Source organism: Callithrix jacchus, chromosome 13 (genome assembly GCF_049354715.1).
Source record: "Callithrix jacchus isolate 240 chromosome 13, calJac240_pri, whole genome shotgun sequence".
NCBI lineage: Eukaryota > Metazoa > Chordata > Mammalia > Primates > Cebidae > Callithrix > Callithrix jacchus.
This window is the reverse complement of record NC_133514.1, coordinates 74,639,241-74,663,479: the sequence shown is the minus strand read 5'-3', so window position 1 is coordinate 74,663,479 and position 24,239 is coordinate 74,639,241. Positions and strand designations below refer to the sequence as shown.

The 24,239-nt window shown below is 41.4% G+C and overlaps 1 protein-coding gene across 2 annotated transcripts in view; it reads right to left on the bottom strand.

Annotated features, from left to right (window-relative positions):
* Window positions 1-22,280, bottom strand: part of DSG2 (desmoglein 2) — a 46,215-nt gene extending 23,935 nt beyond the window's left edge. Inside the window, exons 1-7 of one of the 2 annotated variants that reach the window (XM_078347931.1) lie at window positions 21,939-22,280; window positions 19,714-19,992; window positions 4,643-4,678; window positions 2,976-3,110; window positions 1,959-2,120; window positions 1,674-1,818; window positions 396-562 (exon numbers count right to left, since the gene is read on the bottom strand). In XM_078347931.1, coding sequence (XP_078204057.1) covers window positions 396-551 — 156 coding nt within the window. In that variant the 5' untranslated portion in view covers window positions 552-562; window positions 1,674-1,818; window positions 1,959-2,120; ... (2 more) ...; window positions 19,714-19,992; window positions 21,939-22,280. The remainder of the gene's footprint in view (window positions 1-395; window positions 563-1,673; window positions 1,819-1,958; window positions 2,121-2,975; window positions 3,111-4,642; window positions 4,679-19,713; window positions 19,993-21,938) is intronic. The other variant, XM_008979652.5, reaches the window with a different exon arrangement.
* Window positions 22,281-24,239: the final 1,959 nt, after the last annotated feature.

The window sequence follows — 24,239 nt, the reverse complement described above, 5'->3', positions numbered from 1 at the left end:
TTTTAAAAAGAAACATGTGATAACAATTTTAAACAAGTATATTTTATTTAATCCATGATATCTAAACATTATTTTAACATGCAATGATCACAAAAAAATTAAGGTCATATTTTGCATTTTTTTTAATACTAAGTTTTTCAAATCTGGTGCATATATTCCAAACTCAATATGCATGTGGCACATTACAATTTGGGCCAGTCACATTTTAAGCGTGCAATAGTCACATAAGGCTAATGGCCCATATTGGACAGCAGATCTCTAAAAGAGAGTAATTCCAAGAGTTACTCTATGGATAAGGCATATAGAACAAAATAAGAAAATTAGAAAAGAAAAAGAGAGGAAAAACTGGAAAGGAAAGGGTGTTTAAAGATGGGTAACATAAAATATTAATTTACCTCTCTGTCCAAGGTAACACTGGTTGTATAAATCTCTCCTGTATCTTTATTTAGGTAGAACACTGGGGGATAAGCAGGCTCCAAAGAGACAATTCTATAGGAAATTTTAGAATTCAGGGTATTGGGCTCATCTGCATCTGTTGCGTTGATTTTCATCACAAGTGTGTCTGGCATTAGAAATAAAGATGTCCAAGATGAAACTCAACTTTAAGCACACTTACCTGTTGTTATTTTATTTATAATTTTATCTTGTTCCAAAAAAGATTTCAGGTGCTTATTAAAAATCATATACAGATGACCACAATATAACATTCAACTGGATAAGGACATAAGCAATATAACAGTAGGAAAAACAGGACGAAGGCAAGGCTGAGAGTGGAGTCCTGAAAAAATGCTATGTAAGATGACAGATTCATTTATAATAGTATTAGTAGCCAATACAAAGAAAGTAACATGAGCAGGTACATGATCCTGGTATTTATTAAGACACAAACAAATCAGAAGCATAACTATTCCTTTTTTTTCTTTTTTTGAGGCAGAGTCTTGCTCTGTCACCCAGGCTGGAGTGCAATGGTGCGATCTCAGCTTACGGCAACCTCTGCCTCCTGGGTCCTAGAGATTCTCCTGCCTCAGCCTCCTGAGTAGCTGGGATTACAGGCACCTGCCACCCCATCCGGCTAATTTCTGTATTTTTAGTAGAGATGGGGTTTCACCATGTTGGTCAAGATGGTCTTGAACTCACAAAGTGCTGGGATTACAGATGTGAGCCACTGCACTGGCCAACTAGTCTTGATATCATAATCAAAAAGAAATCTCTCATTCAAGTGCTCATGAAGAGCACTGTATGAACAATGTTGTGAATAAAGCTTAGAGTAAAAATAACATAAGTTACAGGTCAGCAAACTATAGCCAAAACTGTAGGGCCAAAGCTCACCAGCCACCTGCTTTTGTAAATAAAGTTTTATTGGAACACAGGTTGGCTCTTTTGTTTACATATTGTCTATGGTGCTTTCCTGCAGAGAGCAGAGTTGAGTAGTTGCTACAGAGACCGTATCTGTCACATTAATATACCATATCTGTACTGAGGGTAAAAACAATGGCATGTAAAGTCCTTTAAACTTATAAGGAAAGCAGTTCCGAACCTAGAGTGAAAGATTTCTTACAATTTGTTCCGTAGGTAATACTCAACTTTCATTAAGATATGAAATTTAGTGTTTATTTACAGTGGGAATAAAGTAATATTAGGTATTTATTCGTTTTAAAAAAAAAGCCACTTACTTGCCACACTTAACTCTTCAACAGACCCAAAGAAGACATCCTGTGTGAACACTGGTTCGTTGTCATTGATATCAAGAACCTTAATGCGCAGCTCTAAAGGTTTCTCTATACTGACTCCTCTTTCATTTAAAGCGTAACCTGTTAGCTGAAATCATGACATAAATAATAAATAAGATTAGATTCAAGCTAAGAAAACGGAATTACCATACTATGAAAAAATAAAACATATGCTACTTATTAGAAAGAAAAGCTACAAACTAATAAATGTAAAATTATTCTTCTTACCAGAAAAAATGGTGTTTCTTCTCGATCAAGAATGCTGGTAACATTCAGTTCTCCAGTGTTTTTATTAAAGACAAATATACCAAACGGTGGCTCTGTAATCCCTTTTCCGGTGTATTTGTAAGTAATTTTTAGTCCTTTTTCTTCTTCAAAATCAGAGTGTATCTAACAGAAAAATAACAGGAATGTTTCAGGTTGAACTCTCTGTAATTTACTAGATTTGATCTTAGCCAAAAGCTGGATAACTGATTCTCTATAATTTACAGGTAAATATTTTTATGGACAATTTCCTTCTGAAGTTCTTTGGTAATACGGCCAGAGATGCCATGATTTGGACTATGGGAATGGCAGTGAAGTTGAAGAGAAGTTGATGAGAAGATTTGACATACATTTCTGGAATCGCACCAATAGAATGTGCTACATTTTTGGCTTGAAAAATTGGATAGAATTATAGCATCACTCACCAAAATGGGTAGAATTTATAAAGGAAAGCTTTAGGGGTAAAAAAACCCGAAGGGTTCACATTCGTGCATGTCATTGAAATGCAGAGTAGCAACATTATCACATAATCTATCAAAAAATTGGATCCCTTGAGAGTGAAAACATAGATATTATAAGCCAGGACAACAGGCATAAAGCATGACTGTCTCAGGCAAATGAAGATGGTCACCCTACCTTGTAGAGACACCAGTTCATCTTGAAAATGACATTTTATGACATCTTTTGAGCACTGAACACTCCATGTTACCAGTGCCAGATTCCTTTACTTTTGGTTAAATCAAAACTCAAAGTTATCTATATTTTTGCCAATGCAAGATTTTGCATCTTCCGGAATGGGCAAGATAATCTTAAGTTGATTCTTTATGCTGAAAAGTAAGCTCTGCTAATTTTCGGATGTATCCTGAATATTTAAAAATTCAGTAAGCACATTATGTAATTTTCCTTAAAGCAGACATAAAAGTCCTCTCATACAGCATTTTAGTCATATGTATGTATTTTATGTTCCTCTTTAGGACGTACCTTGGCAACTGGATTCCTTTTGGACAGGTCCTCTCCCTCCCGAAGAGCCACGGGGGCAGTGATCCAGGCGCGCTTTTGTCGCACTAAATGAGGATGTTTAGGAAGCAAATTACTTCCATTTCTTGTGTTTAAGACCTACAACAATAGAATATTGCCAACAATGTATTATATGTGTCGTAAACTGAGAACAGCAGTATGGTGTCTTTTAACATATTAAACTTTTAAATAGTACAAATTTTAAGGTATGCTTCATATTTCCTATGAGGGTTCATTTTCTAAAAGGGAATATATATATATTCCAGCAAACTGCATAGGCCCCCAAGAGATTTTTCTCCAAGCGGGTAAAGTAGTAGGGTTTTTTTTATTTTTATTTTTTATTTTGAGACAGGGTCTCGCTTTGTTACCTAGGCTAGAGTCCAGTGGCACGATCTTGGCTTATGATAGCCTTGACTTCCACAGCTTAAGTTATCCTCCTGCCTCAGCCTCCCAAGTAGCTGGTATTACAGGTGTGTACCACCAGACCTGGCTAATTTTTGTATTTTTAGTAGAGACGGGGTTTCAGAATGTTGCCTAGGCTGGTCTCAAACTTAGACTCAAGCCTCAACCGATCTACCTGCCTCAGTCTCCCAAAGTGTTGGGATTACAAGTCTGAGCCACTGTTCCTAGCCAGTAGAATTTTGTTTTTAACTGTAAGAAATGATTTCCCAGAGTAAGAGTTTGAACAGTTTAAAGAATCATTTGGTAGCCTTACAAATTGGCAAAGTAAGAAATAACAGATCATGTCAAAAACGTTTTTTCTTATTAACTAAAAATAAAGTCTCAATTTTCTGTGGTGGTTTGTGGTTTAAAAATAAATTACTAAATTTTTTAAAGACTAAATCTTAGTAATCTATTGATATAAATTTGACTAAAACTAGGGAAACTGCCATTTAATAAATTGATTGTTTTCAGGATTGAGTGAAGAATTAAATTTCCCATTTCATTTTCAGAACCTTAGGCAGAAAACTGTTTTGTAAATTTTCAGTTGGGTTTTATAGGTAAATATATATTTTATTCAGGAAAAATTTCAATATAGCTGACCTGAAATCTTAAGATCATAAATAATCCTTATATTAGGTTTGTTTTGTCATTTTACTCACTTTGTTGTCTCTGTAATAGGTATTTCACTTCAAAATATTTACACTGCTTATCATGAGGTCATTGATTTTTTTTTCTTGAACAAAATTTTCTATGACAAAAAATTGAAATGACTTTTTCACTTATACTTCAAAAGGTATTCATTGTTAACAGCTTGATTCATATCTTTTATGATTTTCATAACTATACAGTTATGCATATATACATAGATGTATAAAGGTCTTTTTGCTATAAAATGGACTTATACTATATATCTTATTTTGCCCACTGATTTTCATTCAGCACCTCATCGTGAACATTCTTCCATGTGCCATAAATGGTTTTAATATTCACCTATTGGTGGATATTTACATCGTCAAAAGCTGCTGCACTAATCACCCCTGGATAAGCTCCTCTGCACTTGTTTGAGTGGAAATGGCTGGGTCTAATACAATGTGTGTTTTTAATCTAGTAAAGGCTAGCCAACCTGTTCGCCATGGAATTGAGTCTCCTGAGTCAAAAGGCAGAAAACAATCCCCTTGTTTCCTCACCTGTAAGTGAAGTCCACTTCCAACGTTAAAGCAGATCTGTAAAATAAAATTATTTAATTGATATTTAGCCAATTTACTGCTCAATTCAGTGTGAAAACATTGTTCATGAATAACCTACCACACTGAATATTATAGACATAAAAAAAAATTTAACCACTACTACTACCCTTTGTCAAGAGGAAACAAATTTAATTTTTCCCTTTGCCTTCCCTAATGACCAACGCCAGAAGATAAATGTATATTCTCCTTGATCCATACTGACTCCTCCAGAAAACAGTATCCTAAAAAACAAACAAAATAATCTGCTTTATGAAATCTTAGCCATTCTCTCACCTTTTCTCCTCATCCTATTTTTTTTTTTTTGAGATGGCGTCTTGCTCTGTTGCCCAAGCTGGAGTGCAGTGGCATGATCTTGGCTCACTGCAACCTCTGCCTCCTGGGTTCAAGCATTTCTCCTGCCTCAGCTTCGTAAGCATCTGAATTACAGGTGGCTGCCACCATGCCCTGCTCATTTTTTGTATTTTGAGTAGAGATGGGGTTTCACTACATTGGCCAGGCTGGTCTTGAACTCCTGACCTGTGATCCACCTGCTTCAGCCTCCCAAAGTGCTGCGATTACAGGCCTGAGCCACTATGCCTGGCCCATCCTATGGTTTTTATCTTGCGTTCTCCAGGACATGCTTACCTTTCCTCAAAGCCACCAGTATGTAATGTACCCCACCCCCAGCTAACTCCCTGTGGGTGTGTGAGCGTACACACACACACACACACACACACACACACACACACACGGACAGGCCACCTTCTGACTTCTTGGTTCCTCAGTATTCTCAGTCCCATCAACTCTTTTCTTTGCTTCCCCCCTGCACTGTCATACTTGGGACTTCATCATGACTTAGTACTGTTCTAAATGCAGTTATGCTTACTCTTAAATTTTCCCAATAGGGCCGGGTGCGGTGGCTCAAGCCTGTAATCCCAGCACTTTGGGAGGCCGAGGCGGGTGGATCACGAGGTCAGGAGATCGAGACCATCCCGGTCAACATGGTGAAACCCCGTCTCTACTAAAAATACAAAAAATTAGCTGGGCGTGGTGGCGCGTACCTGTAATCCCAGCTACTCGGGAGGCTGAGGCAGGAGAATTGCCTGAACCCAGGAGGCGGAGGTTGCAGTGAGCCGAGATCGCGCCATTGCACTCCAGCCTGGGTAACAAGAGTGAAACTCCGTATCAAAAAAAAAAAAAAAAAAATCTGCCCAATAAACTCCTGTCTAGCTTTTTCAATATTTTGCACTTAAAAATTATTTTAAAAACTTATGCATTAAAGAAGTGCATAATTTTGGAATACATGTGATAATACACTCATGTAATTTGTAAAGATCAAATTAGTGTACTTGGGATGTCAATCAGCTTAAATACTTGTCTTTTCATCATGCTAGAAATATTCAAATAATTCTCTTCTAGCTGCTTGGAAATGTCTAATAGGTTATTATAAACTATAGTCACCCTGCTGATGTATCAAACACTAGGTCTTATTTCTTCTATCAAACCATATATTTGTACCCATCAATCAATTTCTTTTCTTCCCCCACCTCCCCACTACCTTTCCCAGTTTCTGGCTTCTATCATTCTATTCTCTATGCCCATAAGATCAAAATTTTTAGCTCCTAGATATGACTGAGAACATGTTGTATTTGCCTTTCTGTGTCTGGCTTATTTCAGTTAACATAATGACCTCCAGTTCCAGTCATGTTGTGCTTACAGTCCGTTAATCTCCCCGCTGGCTTCACTCTGCTTGGCGCAGTCTGAACCAGCACTTTCTAATATGGTAGCTACCTGCGGCTATTCGAATTTTAACTGAAATTATTTGAAATGAGGAATTCAGTTGCTCAACAGCCACGCGTGCTAAGGGCTACCATTTGGACAGAGCAGACAGAAAACATTTCCATCCCTGCACACAATTCTATTGGAGAGTGCTAGCAGACTGCTGCCTGCCACTCCAAAGATGTCAGTGATCACCAGGGAGCCTTCATTTTCATGATTTTTATGACTCTGCTATTTCTGCCTCACTTTTCCTCTCAACTCTAGAAACCAGCATTCTCTTTAATTCTGACCATGTACTGAGAACATAGCTAGAGGAGGCCACAGTGGCTAAATGGATCCCTTACACATTGATGCTCTCAAATAGCTGCTCCTTCCCTGGGGTGGTAGTTCCTTTCTAGTGTGACCATATGTTTGCATTTGCCCAGACGTGTCCAGGTTGACACCTGCTGCGAGGCATTCCATCTGTTAGCCACCCTTTCATCCTTCAAAAGTGTGCTCACACTATAAATTATATCGCCGCCTTGCCTTACCCTTATTGCATTTCTACAATAGGCATTCCAAACTTCAGGAGATGACTAGTCACACTTCTGTACCTACTCAGTCTTATGAGATGACCCCACATATTTGACTGAGGCTGTCTTCCGTCATCCTCTCCTTCCCTTCTTTCCCCAGGGAAGAGGTGTCCTGACTCCTTTCCAAGGCGAACCACCATTTGTGTTTTTTATTTGCAATTCTATTGTTCTTTCACACTTATCGTCAAAGAACCTGATCCTTCCACTAATCTTTTATCTTCCTTCTCTATTGGCTAATCAACACATTAATTTTCTTCTGATCGGCAAACCAAATATATGTAGGTTTTCCTTATCCTGAAAAAACCAGGCCCCTCTCTTGTTTCTGTTAATAATCTATTGCTCTATATCCTTCTCTTACTTATATTTCCAAACTGAAATTATTGTCTATATGCATTGCCCCCAGGACTCCACCTTCCACTGATGCATTAGTTCACTGGACTCTGTCTTTGGTGTAGACTGTCTCAGTTGTTTGCCTTTTCCTATCTGCATGGCCACATAGATCCATGAAGCCCTAGTTGGTACATGATGGGAAACAGAGAGTTCCCTAAAATTTCAGTCTCTTTCATATCCTTTGCATTTATTTGAAAGCTTCCTGTAGGGTCCATTCTACATGTGAATCCTTCCGCCTCTTTCTTTCTTTTCCATTGTCATTTCAGGTTCTTCGCTCTCCATTCCAAAGAGAAACTCAAGGAGAGCAGATGTTCAGCTTCTAGTGTGCACTTCTCTGAGGCAGATGAACAATTACGGCCAATTCTCTATTTTATGATCAGATATCTGATCTCTTCTTTGTTCTGTTTACTATTAACTTGCCCAGCTAGCAATGACCAGAGATGTCTCTAACGAAAGTGATGCTCCCCAAATTTACATATTTTCAAAAGTGGCATGGTATGAAAAGAAAGGGAAAACCATGCTGAGATAGATCACTTTTCTCTGCATGTTGCCTGGGTGGGAATTTTTGAAGGGAAAAATCAGTGCCTGGATCGGAGAGGTCTCAATGTCCACATCATCAGGGAACAGTCTTAAAATTTAATGTAAGAATCTTGCCCATCCTTTTAACCATGAGACTCTTCTCTTTGATACAGGCCATATTAAGGAGTTGGCTGGACTGAATATTTGCTACTTTTATTCTTCCCTGTAATCTTACTGGCCTTAGCAAGAGGGTATAATGTTACATGTTATTTTAAGTCAATATTATTGTTCTGACCAAATGTCATGTGTTTTATTAGGATATGAGAAAATGGAAGTAATTTATGATCCTCTAGTCAAAAGTAAAATTATCATATGAGCATCTTACTTTATTTTTATTGGAATTTACTTTCTAGATGTGATCTGCTCAGAAATGCAGAAAATCACATGGTAACAAACAGTGCTTCTTAAACTTTAACATGTATTTTGTTCACTGGGGACCTTGTTAAAATGAAAATTCCAATTCAGTAGGTCTAGAGGTCAGCCTTACACTTTGCATTTTTAACAAGGTCTCAGATGATAGCAGTGTGGTTTCTTGCACCAAATTTTGAGTAGCAAGATTGTAGAATGAAATATCATATGTGTTTAGGTACAAACAAGTCAACAAATTCTGCCTTATTCATTATTGTTTCAGTAGTCAGCACAAGAATTTCTGTCACTCTTGACTGCTAATATCTTGAAGGCAGAAATTCATAAAATATATTTCATTAATGTATGCATTTTTAATATTAAAATAATTTTAAATTACAAACATGTATAAAAGCAGAGTAAATAATACAATGAACACCCATAGAGCTAACATCCAGTTTCAACAATTACCTAGCACACATTTTTTTAAAAACATGTTTTTACTTAGGAATAATTTTAGATTTACACAAATGTTGTAAAGATAGTACTAGGAGTTTCTGTTTCCGCTTTCCCCATATGTTAACATCTTAAATATCTACTGTATAAAATTTAGAGATTAACATTGGTGCATTGCACTGTTAACTAAATTCCACACTTTATTCTGATTTTACCATTTCCTCTACTCATGTTATTTTTCTGTCCCAGGATGCAATCTAGATTCCACATTTGGTTATCACATCTCCTTTGTATCCTCTGGTTTTTGACAGTTTCCCAGTCTTTGTTTCTCATGACCTTGATGGTTTTGAGGAATACTGGCTGAGTATCCTGCACAGTGTCCTCCAATTTGGGTTTAGGTTTATCTGTTGTTTTTCTCCTGATTAGATCAGTATTGTGCGGAAAGAACATCATAGAGCTGAAGTGCCTATTTTTTTTTTTTTTTTTTTGAGACGGAGTTTCGCTCTTTACCCAGGCTGGAGTGCAATGACGCAATCTTGGCTCACCGCAACCTCTGCCTCCTGGGTTCAGGCAATTCTCCTGCCTCAGCCTCCTGAGTAGCTGGGATTACAGGCACACGCCACCATGCCCAGCTAATTTTTTGTATCTTTAGTAGAGACGGGGTTTCACCATTTTGACAAGGATGGTCTCGATCTCTTGACCTTGTGATCCACCTGCCTTGGCCTCCCAAAGTGCTGGGATTACAGGTTTGAGCCACTGCGCCCGGTGATAAAAAAGTATGTGACCATACTGGCTGGTATGCAATATCCACATGACACCATGGACTAAGGTAGGGATTGCAGTTTCTCCACTGTAAGGTTACTATTTTTCCCTACACCATTCTTTGGAAGTGAGTCATTAAGTCTAGCCCATCCTCAGGTTAGAGGGAATTGGGGAGGAGATTCTGCCAGACAAGTTGCTTTAGTCTGAATTTCCTTATCTGTAACAGGGCGGTGGCTCATGCCTATAATCCCAGCACTTTGGGAGGCCAAGGTGGGTGGATCACGAGGTCAAGAGATCAAGACCATCCTGGTCAACAAGGTGAAACCCCGTCTCTACTAAAAATACAAAAATTAGCTGGGCATGGTGGTGCGTGCCTGTAACCCCAGCTACTCGGGAGGCTGAGGCAGGAGAATTGCTTGAACCCAGGAGGCAGAGGTTGCGGTGAGCCGAGATCATGCCATTGCACTGCAGTCTGGGTAACAACAGCGAAACTCCGTCTCAAAAAAAAAAAAACAGGAGAGTAATACATACTGTGACACGCATTTTCAATTGTCTGACTTCTTGCCATTTTCTGTCATCTTCAATGCCCGTAAGACTCTATTTTACACTCTCGGGTAGACCCTGCCCAGCTCATGGAGCTGAATGAGTGGTATGACAAAGCATGGTACATATGCCTGTTTACTTTGATAGTGGCTGGTTTAGGCATACATATGTAAGAGAATTTTGGCCAATGGGATATCAGGAGACCCTACAAAAGATTGTCCTCACTGATTAGAAGAGAAGCACATACATAACCTTCCTTTTTAAGTGCCTCCGGGGATTGCTGAGTGAGGACGTGACATTTGGAATAGTTACAGCCATGTTGTGAGCATGAGCAGAAAGCTAACAAAATGCTAGCGAAGCCAAACTGAAAGCATCAAGTCTTGAAGTTACAGAATTGTTCAAACATGGAGCCGCGCTCTGTAGCATGAGATATTAAATATTCTTTACTTTAACCTAGCTTTAGTTAGATTTTGTTACTTGCACCTGAAAGCCACCTCACTAGGATACATCCATTTTCCAGGGCTGATGGGCAAATTAGAGAAATACATAAAATGGAACTATTGCAATGACCGGCATTCAATAAATAGAATTTATGATGACATTTCCTCAGTTCTAAGTCTTGCGTGGTCCTCGTCTTAACATTTCTGCAAGTTTGAATTAATTCATCCCCTCAATTTTCTGAGCTTGTAGGATATGATAAATAACAAAGTGTTCTTACCCTGTTGGATTCTTACATATGGGGAGACAAAGACAGATCAGCTTTTGATAAGAGCTATAAAAAAAAAATTAAAGCAGGGTCAGGATAGTAAAGAGCTATTTAGAAGCATGGGAAAACTCTCAGGGGCTGCATCAGAACAGAGACCTGAATGGTATGAGGAAGCCAGTCAGGCAGAGCCCTGCAGAAAGAACACCAGGCCATGCAGTGGTGAATCATGGTGATGATGTCAGAGGGATAGGCCAGTACCCAGGCAGGGAGAGGACTTGAGTTTTATCCTGAGTGTGAGAGGAAGCCACTGGAATCTTCTATGTTTGGAAATGATACAAACCAGTTTATGTTTGAAAAAGCTCATTGATGCTACTGTATGGAGAATGGGCCATAAAGGGGCAAGAAAAAACGTACAGAGACCAGATGGTAGGCACTGCATCATTGCAGAAGTGCACACAGTAGATAACACTAGCTTGCACCCTGGGGGTTGTAGCAAAGATGAAAGAAAGTAGATACCTTTAGTATCTATTTTGAAGGCAGAGGCAACAGAGACCTGTGAATGGAATGAATGAGGGTGAGAGTAGTCAAGATGACCCTTAGAATTTTGACCTGAACACATGGGTGAGTGAAGGCACCATTTCCAGAGATGAGACAGAATGGGGAGACAGAGGGGATAAGTTGAAGGTGGGGCAGGAGAGGGGGTGGTGTTGAGGGTGGGGTGAAATGGGAGGTAAGAGCTGTTTTTATGTGTTCTGTGTGAATGGCTGGTTGGATATAAGAGTTAGTAGCTCAGAAAAGAAGTTACACTTGTAGATAAAAATTTGGGAAGTATCAGTTGGTTTTAGTTAAGGAACTGGGATGCATTATTAGGGGTTTTGTACATCTTTAATGTAATGTTTCTTTTCTTCTCTCAAAAGGTTATTATTAAATTGATGTGCATCTAAGGAGCCAGTGTAACACAGGCAAGGCTAATCTGTGCTGTGAATCGGGACAATGGCTATCTAGGGGGCCTGTATGGACAGAAGGGAGCCCAAGGGGCCTTCTGGGATGCTGGCAATCTGTTTCTTCATCTGGTTACTGGTGACATGGTGTTTTCAGTTTGTGAAGATTCAGTGAACTTGTGATGTGTGCACTTTTCTGTATGTTACACTAAACAGTTAAAAAACGTGCATCCTAAAGTCAAGGTTGTCTTGGAATTTAGGTAATAGGGTTCCACTATTTGCATTTTTATAGCACCTATTGCAGTAGGCTGTTTTTAGTAAGGTGTGATGGACTGAAATATTTGCCTCATCCGTTGCACAAAAAAAGAAAAAAGAACTGCACCAACATTTTGTCAATTGTGGAACTGTTTATTTGACTGAGCAAACAGTTAAGATCTCAGCCACTGCTTTCTAAATAATTTGGATCTGGTTCCTTCAGACCCTGTATCTCACGGAACACATCCTTAATTTAGACCAGTGGTTCTCCACTAGGGGCGGTTTTGCCCTGCCCTGCCCCTCCAGCCGCTGGGTATATTTGGTAATGCCTGGAGACATTTCTGGTTGTCAAACCAGGATTGGGGTCGAGGTGAAGGAGATGAGTGCCAGTGGCATCTAGTGGGTAGAAACCAGAGATGCTGTCCAATATCCTACGATGCACAGGATAGCCCTTTACAACTAAGCGCACTCTGGCTCCAAATGGCAAAGTGCCCAGGTTAAGAAACCATGACCATGATTCTCTGATTGGAAGCTACTGTAATAACTAGGGTCAGGACAATCATATAAGTTGCAGAGGACTGTGGAGATTCTGTACATCTCCAGTTGGTAATATAAGGCAAAGTAACATGAATGGAATAAGCAGACACTCTCTGCCTTAGTCCTCCATTCCCACTCCCTGGCACTTTTAAAAAAACCTGTCCACTTTGTAAGTTTGAGTGACCTCCTGTGGGGATGCTGTAAAGGGGTTTCGAGCATTAGATGGGTGACTGGACATGGTGGCCGACATGGCTTCCTACGAACACTAAATTTGTGACTTTTTTTCTCACCAGGAACTTGGTGACAGAAAAATGTCACCTGCAACATGCCTTTAAGACTGACGAGGAAAAGTAAGCTGCTAGTTCCTGTATCCAAAGCAATGTTTTCAGATGAAAAAAATATCCTACAAAAGCTTTTCTAATTTGCTAAACTCTAAAAAAAATTATTTTAACTAGTTTTGCTGCATTGAAAAACATTAAAATTTTTTTCTACCATTGGATCCTGCACATCTTATAAAGACTGAACTTCCTGGTAACTGGCAAAATATTATTATTATTTTTTTTTTGTAGAGGCATGAGGGAATGCCAAACATGATCAATCAATGTACTCTTTGTTTTCAAGGTCAGCACTTTTAGAAAAGACTTCCTGTTCTGAAGTCACCTGGATGAGTCTAAATAAGAATCCAGGAGGACTCATGAGTCACTGGATGACAGCTCCTCCTGGCCGATAGGTTCTCTATCAGAAGTCTTGCCTTTCAAGCAGAGGATCTTGAAGTATTCAGTGGTTTTATGGTGAGGTGATCCCTTAAGCTTTAACAGCTCAGACTAAGAGCCATCTTATTAAAAATGGATGTAGATATCCAAAGGATTATAAATCGTTCTACTGTAAGCACACACGCACACGAATGTTCATTGCAGCACTGTTTACAATAGCAAAGACCTGGAACCAACCCAAATGCCCATCGATGATAGATTGGACAGGTAAAATGTGGCATATATACACCATGGAATACTATGCAGCCATAAAAAATGATGAGTTCATGTCCTTTGCAGGGACATGGATGAATCTGGAAACCATCATTCTCAGCAAACTGAACAGAAAATCAAACACCACATGTTCTCACTCATAGGTGAATGTTGAACAATGAGAACACATGGACACAGGAAGGGGAGCATCACACACTGGGGTCTGTCGGGGGGAAATAAGGGAGGGACAGCGGAGGGTGGGGAGTTGGGGAGAGATAGCATGGGGAGAAATGCTAGATATAGGTGATGGGGTGGAAGGCAGCAAATCACATTGCCATGTGTGTACCTATGCAACAGTCTTGCATGTTCTTCACATGTACCCCAAAACCTAAAATGCAATAAAAATAATTAAAAGATACACCTATTATTTGACTCAATCATTATCCTCACACATATGTCAGAGAATAAAATCAAACGTTGATACAAAGAAAAATGGATGTAGTGAAATGCAAAGTAGTTTAAAATATTATTCCAACTTTGAGTCATTATAATGGCTTCTTATGTCCATTCAGCGAGAAATTACTACAAAGTAAGCAGTGTGCTCAATGGACCATCTTTACAACTCAAACACAGAGGACATAGCACTTGCCAGTGGTTCTTTAAACTCATGCCCATCTGAGGCCCATCATCTAACACCTGTGTTATTTTCTTCCCTTGTGTTACTCAACCTTCTAATCAGGCAGAATGTTTTATTTATTTATTTATTTATTTATTTGCATTTTAGGTTTGGGGTACATTTGAAGAACATGCATGTTCATTGTGTAACTGACGGCTATAAAAATAGTTCTGGGGAACTCAGAAAAGGCAAGATTACTTCCTTCTGAAGACAAGATTACTTCTGGGAAAACCAGGAGATGTTTAGCAGGGAGATAGCAATGGGAGTGGCCTTGGAAACGGAAGATAATCTGCTTCTTTGCCCTTAGGAGGAAGGGAAAACGCACAGATGAGCGACTGCATGTGCCAGAACATGGAGATGTGAGTACAAAAATTGAGAAGTAGTGCAGCTTGGCACCTAGAACTATGCGATGGTGGCAAGTAGAAAATAAGGACAAGGCGTTGAGTTGAGGCTCTTCACTGATCTTATAAGGAGTGGAGAGTCGTTGCCAGCTAATGATTAGGGAGACTATGTCGCTAATGCTTCCAAAAGATGTTCTGGTAGCACTGAGCAAGATGAAAGGCAGGAGACAGTGCAGTGATTAAAGTACTAAGCCAGGGAGATGGAATGAGGAACAGCATCAGGGGAATGGCAATGAGATAGACAGGTAGAGGTAGGAGTCTTTATGGCGACAAAAATCCTTAGCAAATGCCCTATGTGGGGATAATAGGGAAGGAGTCAGAGGGTGCCAACGTTTTCAGGCTGAGCAGCTAGAAAGATGCAATTCCCAGAGGACAGATTGTAGGCATGTTAAGCTTAGGTCCTGGGGAAAGTATCTGATGAGGGAGGAGAGAGGCTGGACAACAGGAAGCAGGGCAGTGCGGCTCAATGACGGGCAGGGATTGCCTGACCACTGGAGACGTTCTCAACATCCACATGCACACTGTCCTAAAGGCAGCACCCTCTTAGCCCCTGCTGTGTCTCCCACCCCTCTTTGATGTCTCTTAGTGATGTATGTACTGTATATCCTCCTCTGCCCCACTGTGCTTGGCCAAAATTAAAGGGATGAGAAGCACTGCAGGTTCCTCTAAGTGAAATGAACCCCAGAATACTGAGGAAGCAAAGGAAGGAGATATCTGAAAGGAGACATGATATGATTAATGGTGCTAAAAGAAGATGATGACTGAGCTAGGACCCTTGCCCGTTTCTCAATTAGCACTTTTAGGGTCTAAGGAGACCATGAAAACGAGGCAGTGGGTATCACACACTTAGTTGAATGTTTTTGTTTGCATTGTAGAGGTCTTGAAAGAGTGGTGGGATGGCGGTGTGTCAGAACAAGGGAAATCTGAACAGTCTCATCTCTTCTCATCTCCATCCAAAACATTCCCCAGTCAGCCAGCTGGCAACTCCTTGACTGATGAAAATAATTCCATCAGGTGATTTCGAGGTGAGACCTGGAACAGTGTTTGGCACAGAGAGTAGGTGCCCAGTATTTGTTGAGTGGACGAATGTATCAAGGCATAGTCAATCTAAGAGATATTTGCCTTTTAAAAAGAGGATCCAGACAAGTAAAATAAATCCCTACTTAGAACCTCTTACTATTTGCCTATCACTGTTTCTCAGTGTGGATGCTATAAGCATTTTGGATAGGAAAATTCCTCACACATGGCCAATTCTTGAGGGTTATGCAGAATGCAGGAATCTTAGTATCCCTGGACTTTGGGAACTAAATACCAGGGGCATCCTCAGGTACCGTGACAACAAAAATGCTTTCCCATCCCTTTGGCTCCCAAACCAGTCTCCCTATGGCAGCCAGGCTGCTTCTCCCTCCCAGGTACCCCATGGCCTGTGGGCTTCTCTGCCTGGCTTTGATCTCAGCTTACCAAGTTCTCAATACCTCTTGCCTCTCTTTTTAACTGGGCAAAACTGTACTCAATCACTCAAATCCTATTTCTTCTTTCTTGATGCTTTCCTGACCATCTCAACCAAAGCCCATGTTTTCATTTACTTAGCGATGTGAATACCTCCCTAAAAACACTTCCTTGGCAAGTAGCTTTCTTGGGCTTGAAGGCCCATCTTCCTAGACATTTTTCTGCCTCACGTTCTATGTTCAAGCAACAATGAACTTTAAAGATCCTCCGCAGAACCATGAACTGTTGTTTTCAGGCCTTTGTAGATGCTCTTCTCTCTACCTAGAATCTATTTCTTTTCATATCCTCTCACTAATGTATAATTATTCTCAGATACCAGCTGGGATACCCAGTGCTGAGACAGTTGCTCCTTCTGGAGGCTCCACGGTACTATGCTTCTTTATTATTACTCTGCTTATCATTACCCATTTGGAAGTTAGCCATTTACGTGTTGCACCATCCATTAGACTGTAAGCATCATGAAGGCAGAACATGTCTGGCTTTTTCTTAGTTCCCCATTGTTCAGCACACTGCCTAGCATCGAGCAGGGATTCACTAAATAGGGGTCATGTGTGTTTGGTTTCTTTTCTTATGGACATTTCTCATCTCACTACAGACCATGGTATGAATTCTGTTGTTCCAGCCTAATCACCAAACTTTGCATATGATGAAAACTTAATAAAAAACAAAACCGAGAAGACAGCTTTTCATCATATACAGACTACATGTTTATAAACTGTTATCAAAGCTATTGAAATCTGTGGCATAGTGAAAGACAGGGGAAAAAAGGCTGTGATTAAAAACTGCTCAACCAGGCTGACCCACATGGAGAAGCCTTGTCTCTACTAAAAATACAAAGTTAGCCAGGTGTGATGGTGCATGCCTGTAACCCCAGCTACTCGGGAGGTTGAGGCAGGAGAATCACTTGAACCCAGGAGGCAGAGGCTGCAGTGGGCCAAGATTGAGCCATTGCACTCCAGCCTGGGCAACAGAGCAAAACTCCATGTCAAAAACAAAACACACACACAAAAACAAAACAAATAAAAACTGCTCAAATAGATCTAAAAGTCCTTTATGCTTTCAATTAACCTACCCACCTTCCTTCCTTTCCCTCTTCCTCTTCCCTCTTACTTTTTTTTTTTTTTTGACAGTTTCCCTCTGTCACCCAGGCTGGAGTGCAGTAGCATGATCTCAGCTCACTCCAACCTCCGCCTCCCAGCTTCATGCAATTCTCGTGCCTCAGCCTTCTGAGTACCTGGGACTACAGGCATGAACAGGCATGCACCACGGCTAACTAATTTTTGTATTTTTAGTAGAGACTTCTAGTAGAGACCAGCCTGGCCAACTTTACCATGTTGGCCAGGCTGGTCTCAAACTCCTGACCTCAGGTGATCTGCCCACCTTGGCCTCCCAAAGTGCTGGGATTACAGGCATGAGCCACCGCACCCAGCCTAAAGTTTCTAATTTTTATTACAATTTGGCAGTTTCTAAAAATACCAATCCCTATTCAACATGTAATTTTTCCCATGTAAATTTTTCTATGTCATAAAGAAACTATTCTGCAAAATTTAGATCAGTAATTCTCATGCTTACACATCTGACAATTAGATCAACTGGGAAGTTTCTATAAATACAGATTTATATTGTAGTGAGCCCGACCCAGGGCTTACTATACCCACACACCATACAATATTAGCCTTGGAAATTCTAATTTAGCTCATCAGGGATTTCCTTTTTTTTTTTTTTGAGACGGAGTTTCGCTCTTGTTACCCAGGCTGGAGTGCAATGGCACGATCTCGGCTCACCGCAACCTCCACCTCCTGGGTTCAGGCAATTCTCCTAACTCCGCCTCCCGAGTAGCTGGGATTACAGGCACGTGCCACCGTGCCCAGTTAATTTTTTATATTTTTAGTAGAGACCGGGTTTCACCATGTTGACCAGGTTGGTCTCGATCTCTTGACCTCGTGATCCACCCACCTCGGCCTCCCAAAGTGCTGGGATTACAGGCTTGAGCAACCGCGCCCGGCCACCTCATCAGGGATTTCTAATAATCAGAGAGAGTTTAGACCAATGAATGCTCCTGTCTTTTTGTAACGTACTTGCCTTAAGTTATAATTAAAGTAACTTTCTGTTAAGAGCTGCCATTTTCCCATTACCTACTAACTTTTAGAAACAAAAACCAGTAAGAAATCCCTATGTTTCTACAATCCTTGAATAGAATTGATTATTCTTGTGGCTTCAACATTCACCTTCTAATTTATACTTAAATGTATTCTTTCATATATGTTATTCAGTTGTATATTAGAACATTAAGCATAACTCTGATATTGGTAATTTATAGATAGTTGAATCCACTTGTTATAGATCAAATTACATCCTCTACAAGATAATATATTGAAGTGCTAACCACCAGTACTTCAGAATGTGACCTTATTTGGAAATAGGGTCTTTGCAGATTTGACCAAGTTGAGGTCATTATTTTGGGCCATAATCCATACAACTGATATTCTTATAAAATGGGGAAATTTGGACAAGGGCACAGACACGCACAGAAGGAAGAGGATATGAAGAGACAAAAGAGAGAATGCCATGTGCAGATGGAGGACTGGAGTAATGAATGCACCTGCAAGAGAAGGAATGACAAAGATTGCTGACAAACCACCAAGCACTTGGGAGAGGAAAGGAGGGAAACTGGTTTCAGAGGAAGCATGGCCTGGCCCACACCTTGATTTTGGACTTCTAGCCTCCAGAACTGTGAGATCATACATTTTTGTTGTTTTAAGCCATCCAGTTTTTAGCACTTTTTTACAGCAGCCCTAGCAAACTAACACCTACTAAATATATCCACCCACAGTATGATTTGCTGTCACTGAATCCTTAAAATGTAGTTTGATTTTAAAGCACAAGCTTCATTAGTCGAACCCAAAATTGAAGCAACCATCAGGAAATCTCTCATTCATGAGTCCTCCTTGGCATTGTGGTGAGGACTATGAACTCCTTCTCAGATTAATGATTTCAAATTTATAAAATAAAATACAGGGGATTATCAAGGAACCCAATTATATTGAAATAGTTACTAGCATTTTAAAAATACCAATTTGTGATGCAGCAATATCATGTATTTTGTTATTAACATATTAAGCAAAAGATCTAGTAGAAAGTCTATTAGTGATGTTCAGAATAAATGGTATTTTGAGATCACTATAATATGATGTAAAGGGATTTACAAATTCTATTGTGATAGTCACAGGTACTGTTCACACTACTGTGGCAGTGTCTTCCCTACACTCATAATTTAAAAAAATACTAAATTTCAGTCAGAAGTCAGTTAAAATATGTATGTAATTAATTCCTTGCCATCTCTAGGAACCCCCTGAATTCTATCTGTGAACCATTTGGGAGTTGATGGATTGCAGATGAAGAACCCTTGAAGAGGAAACATTCTCTAAATTTGTTCTGAAAATTATTTCTTTTCCCCATTTTGACACAGTTGCCCTAAATGTGTGATAGCTGTGTGGGTGACCCAGGTATCTTCTGGTGTGTCTCCCTGTACTGTTGAGGAAAGCGAAAGGCCATGCGTCATAGATGCCATTGCAGGCTTCGTTCTGAATGTGGTCTGGCTTCAATCAGTATTTACCTGAAATTTGAAAGAAGGAAGTGAAGCAGAAGCTCTGTGCCTGCTGCGTTTGCTGGCGAGCAGATGTGGATGTATGGAAAGCAGCTAGCTGGTAGTGAAAGTGGTGCCCTGATCACAGCAGTTTCTAGACTGTGGGAGTGGCAGTGCAGTTCCTGGTCACAGGTGAGGCAGCAGCTCCCGAAGTGGTGTGGTTCTGCTGTGTGGCTTTGAAGTCATTATTGAGACCTCAAATGGGAGTCTTCTCAATCCTTCTTACACATAGGTAGTCAGTTTAGTGCCCTGAAATAAACCCATTCTTGCTTTAAACAGCTAGAATAAATTCTGTTATCTGCAACTGAACTCTGATCCAACAGACTACAATTAATATTCCAGTAAAAAACTTGTTTCCTTGGCAATTACTTCTGACAGATGAGTTGCTTTCCATTTTTTTTTTTTTTTAATCAAAAGACTACAACTGCAAACACACTGGGGGCAAAAGGCTTAATTGCCCACTATTCTCTGAATAAAAAATAGACATACTCAAATTTATACTGCAGAAAGTTTTATAGAAAATACATAGAACAGTCCAAGAATTTTGCTCCTGTTCCATTGGCTATAGTTGCTTTCTAAAGGAGCTGTTTATTACTGCCCAATAAGGTAAAAGTATCAAATTGCTAAAGTGAAAGATCTACCTAATGTGTTTACCTGCTACTGTGTGAGTGTACAAATTGGTCTGATTGCTATATTCTTTGAAGAGTAAAGGTCATTGCTTTTCATACATGGAAGGAATATGTAACTCTCAAGTGAGCTAGGTGCTATATTAGTAAGCTTGGAATTCTCCTTAACCAAGAAAACACCAAGGTGAGGGGATTAGTTGCTTTGCCTAAAAACGAAGCTCCAAATCATGTCTTAGAAAAGTTTTATTAACAAAATGAACTTGCACTGAAAGTTACTTCAAAGATATGGGCAAAATGAAACGGATAAGCAGAGCATAAACATGAACTGTGTGGTAGGCCTGGAGGTCCTAATTATCATGTCCTTCCACCTGAGAGTCCATGGAAATCTCTACACTGGATTTAGTCAGCCTTTTTCTGTTTTGAGACACACACACACACCACACACGCACGCGCGCGCGCGCACACACACACACACACACACACACACACGATTTTCTTCCACACCCCACAACAATTCTGGGATAGAAGGGCTCATATTTTGGAAGTTAGAACTGTGACGACAGTGAATGTATTTGCATTTCAATTTCATTTTCATCATTACATAAGAAAACTGAGTATGATTTTGCATCTAATCTCTGTGAACACATATTTGTGGACTCTCTGGAAGGTGACCCCACACTTCTATTTGCAGCACAACTGTCACTTTATTAAAACCCATTTAACAAACCCCTATAACTGAGATACGTACCTGCAACCCCTTAAACAAACAGACAACCAACAGTTTAAAATCCAGTTTGAGCATAAGAACGCTAGATGGAAGGAATGAACGTCGCCTGGGGCGGGGGGGGGGGGTTGGGGAGGGGGCTCTACACTTCGATTTTCTATAACCTTTTAAAGGAATAAGCCTTCAAACTATTACATATGTTTATGATCTTTAATACAGGAAGACTTTTCAAACATCGACTCTATAAACTTTAAGTTAAAACTATCTTTATGTGGGTGATCCACTTAAAAGTTAAGCTTTGTAAATTACAGCTTTTTTTAAAAAAGAAACTATTTTCAGCCTACTTTTTGCACTCTAAGAATACAGGTATGTTCCTGGTTTCTCCAGTTTCACTGGCATGTGTCGGCGGCTAGAGGAGCTGGGGAATCCTAGGGAAACTTAAGGAACCTGGAAGAGGCGCGAGGTGGCTCCCTACTGCCCCTATATTTCCCGTCCCAGAGACGTCAAACAAAGCCCCCGACCCCCAGCTGGTGTTCTCCGCCCCAGGGCTCACTACACCCACACACCACAGAAAAGGGCGCTGGGGCCTGGGTGTCGCGGGAAGAAAAACACAACTTCGACAGGTCCCAACCTACCCTCTTGGCCCCAGCTGGGAGGTTTTTCCGAAGCCCCAGGTCGGGTCTCGCAGCAGCCTGCCCGGCCCTTTCCCACCTCGGGGCAGCAGGAGGGAGCGCCCGGCGGGCGGGTGGGTACACAGGGACGGGCAGGTCTGGGCGCGAGCTCTAGACCTCGCCTGCCGACGCCCTCCCCGGCGGTGGCTCCCTTGCCCCGCTCGCGGCACTTACCAGGAAAAGCAGCAGGACACACCGGCCTCCCGGGCTCTGCGCCATCTCGCCCTCGCCCCCGCCTCCTGCAGCCGCCGGCCCAGAGAACGCGCTCGGCTCCTCTGGGCCTCGGCCCAGCCCGCCCCGGCGGCCCGGCTTCCACCTCTTTCCCTCCCCGCCCCGAGGGCTGTTTCTCCGCGGCGGCCGCTCGGCCCGGCCCTGCCCAACCCAAAGGCAAGGCTCCAGGTGTGGCCGCCGCGAGAAAATGGAGCCGGGGGCGGCCCGCGCCGCTTTTACAGAGGTGGGGAGCTCCGCAGAGGAAGAAGGCGCGGGGTGGACTCCCGCCCCCTCGCACTCGCACCTGGGACCGTGACGTCCTCGGGTTGGGGACTGTGGGTGGCAGGCCCCGCCCCCCGTTCTCTCCTTCCCGATCCCCTCCTCCCTGGAGAATGACCTGGAGGAGGGAGCCCCCCCGGCGGGGCTCGGCCTGGGCCGCGCGGGCAGCAGAGCCCCTGCCCAAGGACAAAAGCTCCACGGAGCAGAGTCCCTGCGGGGTCCCGCGATCGGGCCCGGTGGCTGCGGGAAGCCAGGTCGCCCCGCGCCGCCCAAAGGTCCCACGCTTTGTGATTGTGCTTTGGGCCCGGAGCTCAGGTGGCGCTGGTGACTCAGGGACCCGCGTCCTCAGGGAAGCAGCGATCGGTGTGCATTGGGCCGGCTCTCCAGGAGCCGAAGTTGTGGAGCAGGATTTCAGGTGGCTGTCTCCGCAAAGGCTGCTCTTCCCTATGACCCTTCACTGCTTCCAACAGGGTTGCGGCTTATCTGGCTCAGGGACAAACAATCACCAGAGGTCAAGGACAATTCTTGGGCTAGGAGAAAACTCTAGAGTGTTACGGAAGATATATATACTCTTTGATATGATTTACAGTTTCTATTAACACGAGTAGCGATCAGAGGCTCCACCCTAAGAGTAACTAGCTGGTGGCCTGGACTAGCCTCTCTGGGCCTCAGTTTCCAGATTAGTCAAATGGGATTAATAGCGACCAACACACAGGGATGTTTTGAGTACGAAATGGGAAAATCTTATGTAAAGCGTTCTGCAGTTTCTAGAGCTTAAAGGTTCAATAAATGATAATTGTTAAAATTAGAACAATGTGATTGCGAGATAAGATGTTAAACTGAAATCGTCTTGAAAAGCAGAAACGAAGTAGGGCATCCAAACACTAGAATCAGCACCGGATTATGAAATTTCCAAGAGATGTAACTACTAGAGGTAGTGGAGGAGCCTACTCTATGCGGGAAACCCGCCAGGGGAGAAAAAAAGACACACACCCAATACCTTTAAGGGGTAAACAACGTTTATCTCAATTGAATGGCAATGCAGATATAATAAGCAGATGATATAATAAGCAAATTACTATAATAAGCACATTGCAATGGGAAGGGGAGAAGGGAAAAGATACCTTTATATTTACACTCACCAGATGACGGAGGATTCTCATGAAGCTTCTGTCTGGGACCCTAGCTGTTTTTCTAACAAGTTGTTTGGTATGAGGCCCAGTTGTGAAGGTCCTTTGTGACTGGGCTCAAGGAACACAAAAAGGTCAACTTGTTTTTGCGATTGTCTGTTGTTTTTCAATACCTAAGGGATAGGAATAGAGTAAATAGAGATTTCTTCAAAACAGTGCTGGATGAATTCTTCAAGGGGCTCACATGACCTGTTTTGGAACTTGGTTACCATTGTTTGTGTTCATGTTCAATTGAGTTCAAATTTATCATTTAACTTTTCCTCCACATTGGGCTTGAATTTGATACTCAATTGCAGGAAAATACCCTTACAGATATATGGGGAAGGCATAGTTGATACAGATTACAGATACAGGGTAAGCACAGGAGAATTAAAAGCACAACGAATAAAAACAACACCCATCATGGCTTTGCAAGGAGAGTAATACTGTGAGAATTGTCGGGGATATATACATAACATTCAGTATGAGGCAAGGTGGGAACCCCTCCTTGAGCTGTGATAAGCATATCTAATGCCATTCCATTTGCAACACAACAGTGCGAAGCTGAGCAAATTCCTTTGATACCAACATAACTCCGGGGCTACTATCATTAAGAACTTTTCTACCTGCAAGCTTAATATTTTAATTTGTTGCTGAAGCAGGAACCTACCAGCCGCAGGGAAGAATACTGCGATAGGGTACCACCCCCCAGGGGGTCGGGTGCATTTGTAACCAGCGATGTTTGCAAGCATCTAGATTACTGAGGAGGGGAATATTATCCGGATGGTGAATGGAATTAATGGCCACCCCCAAGTGT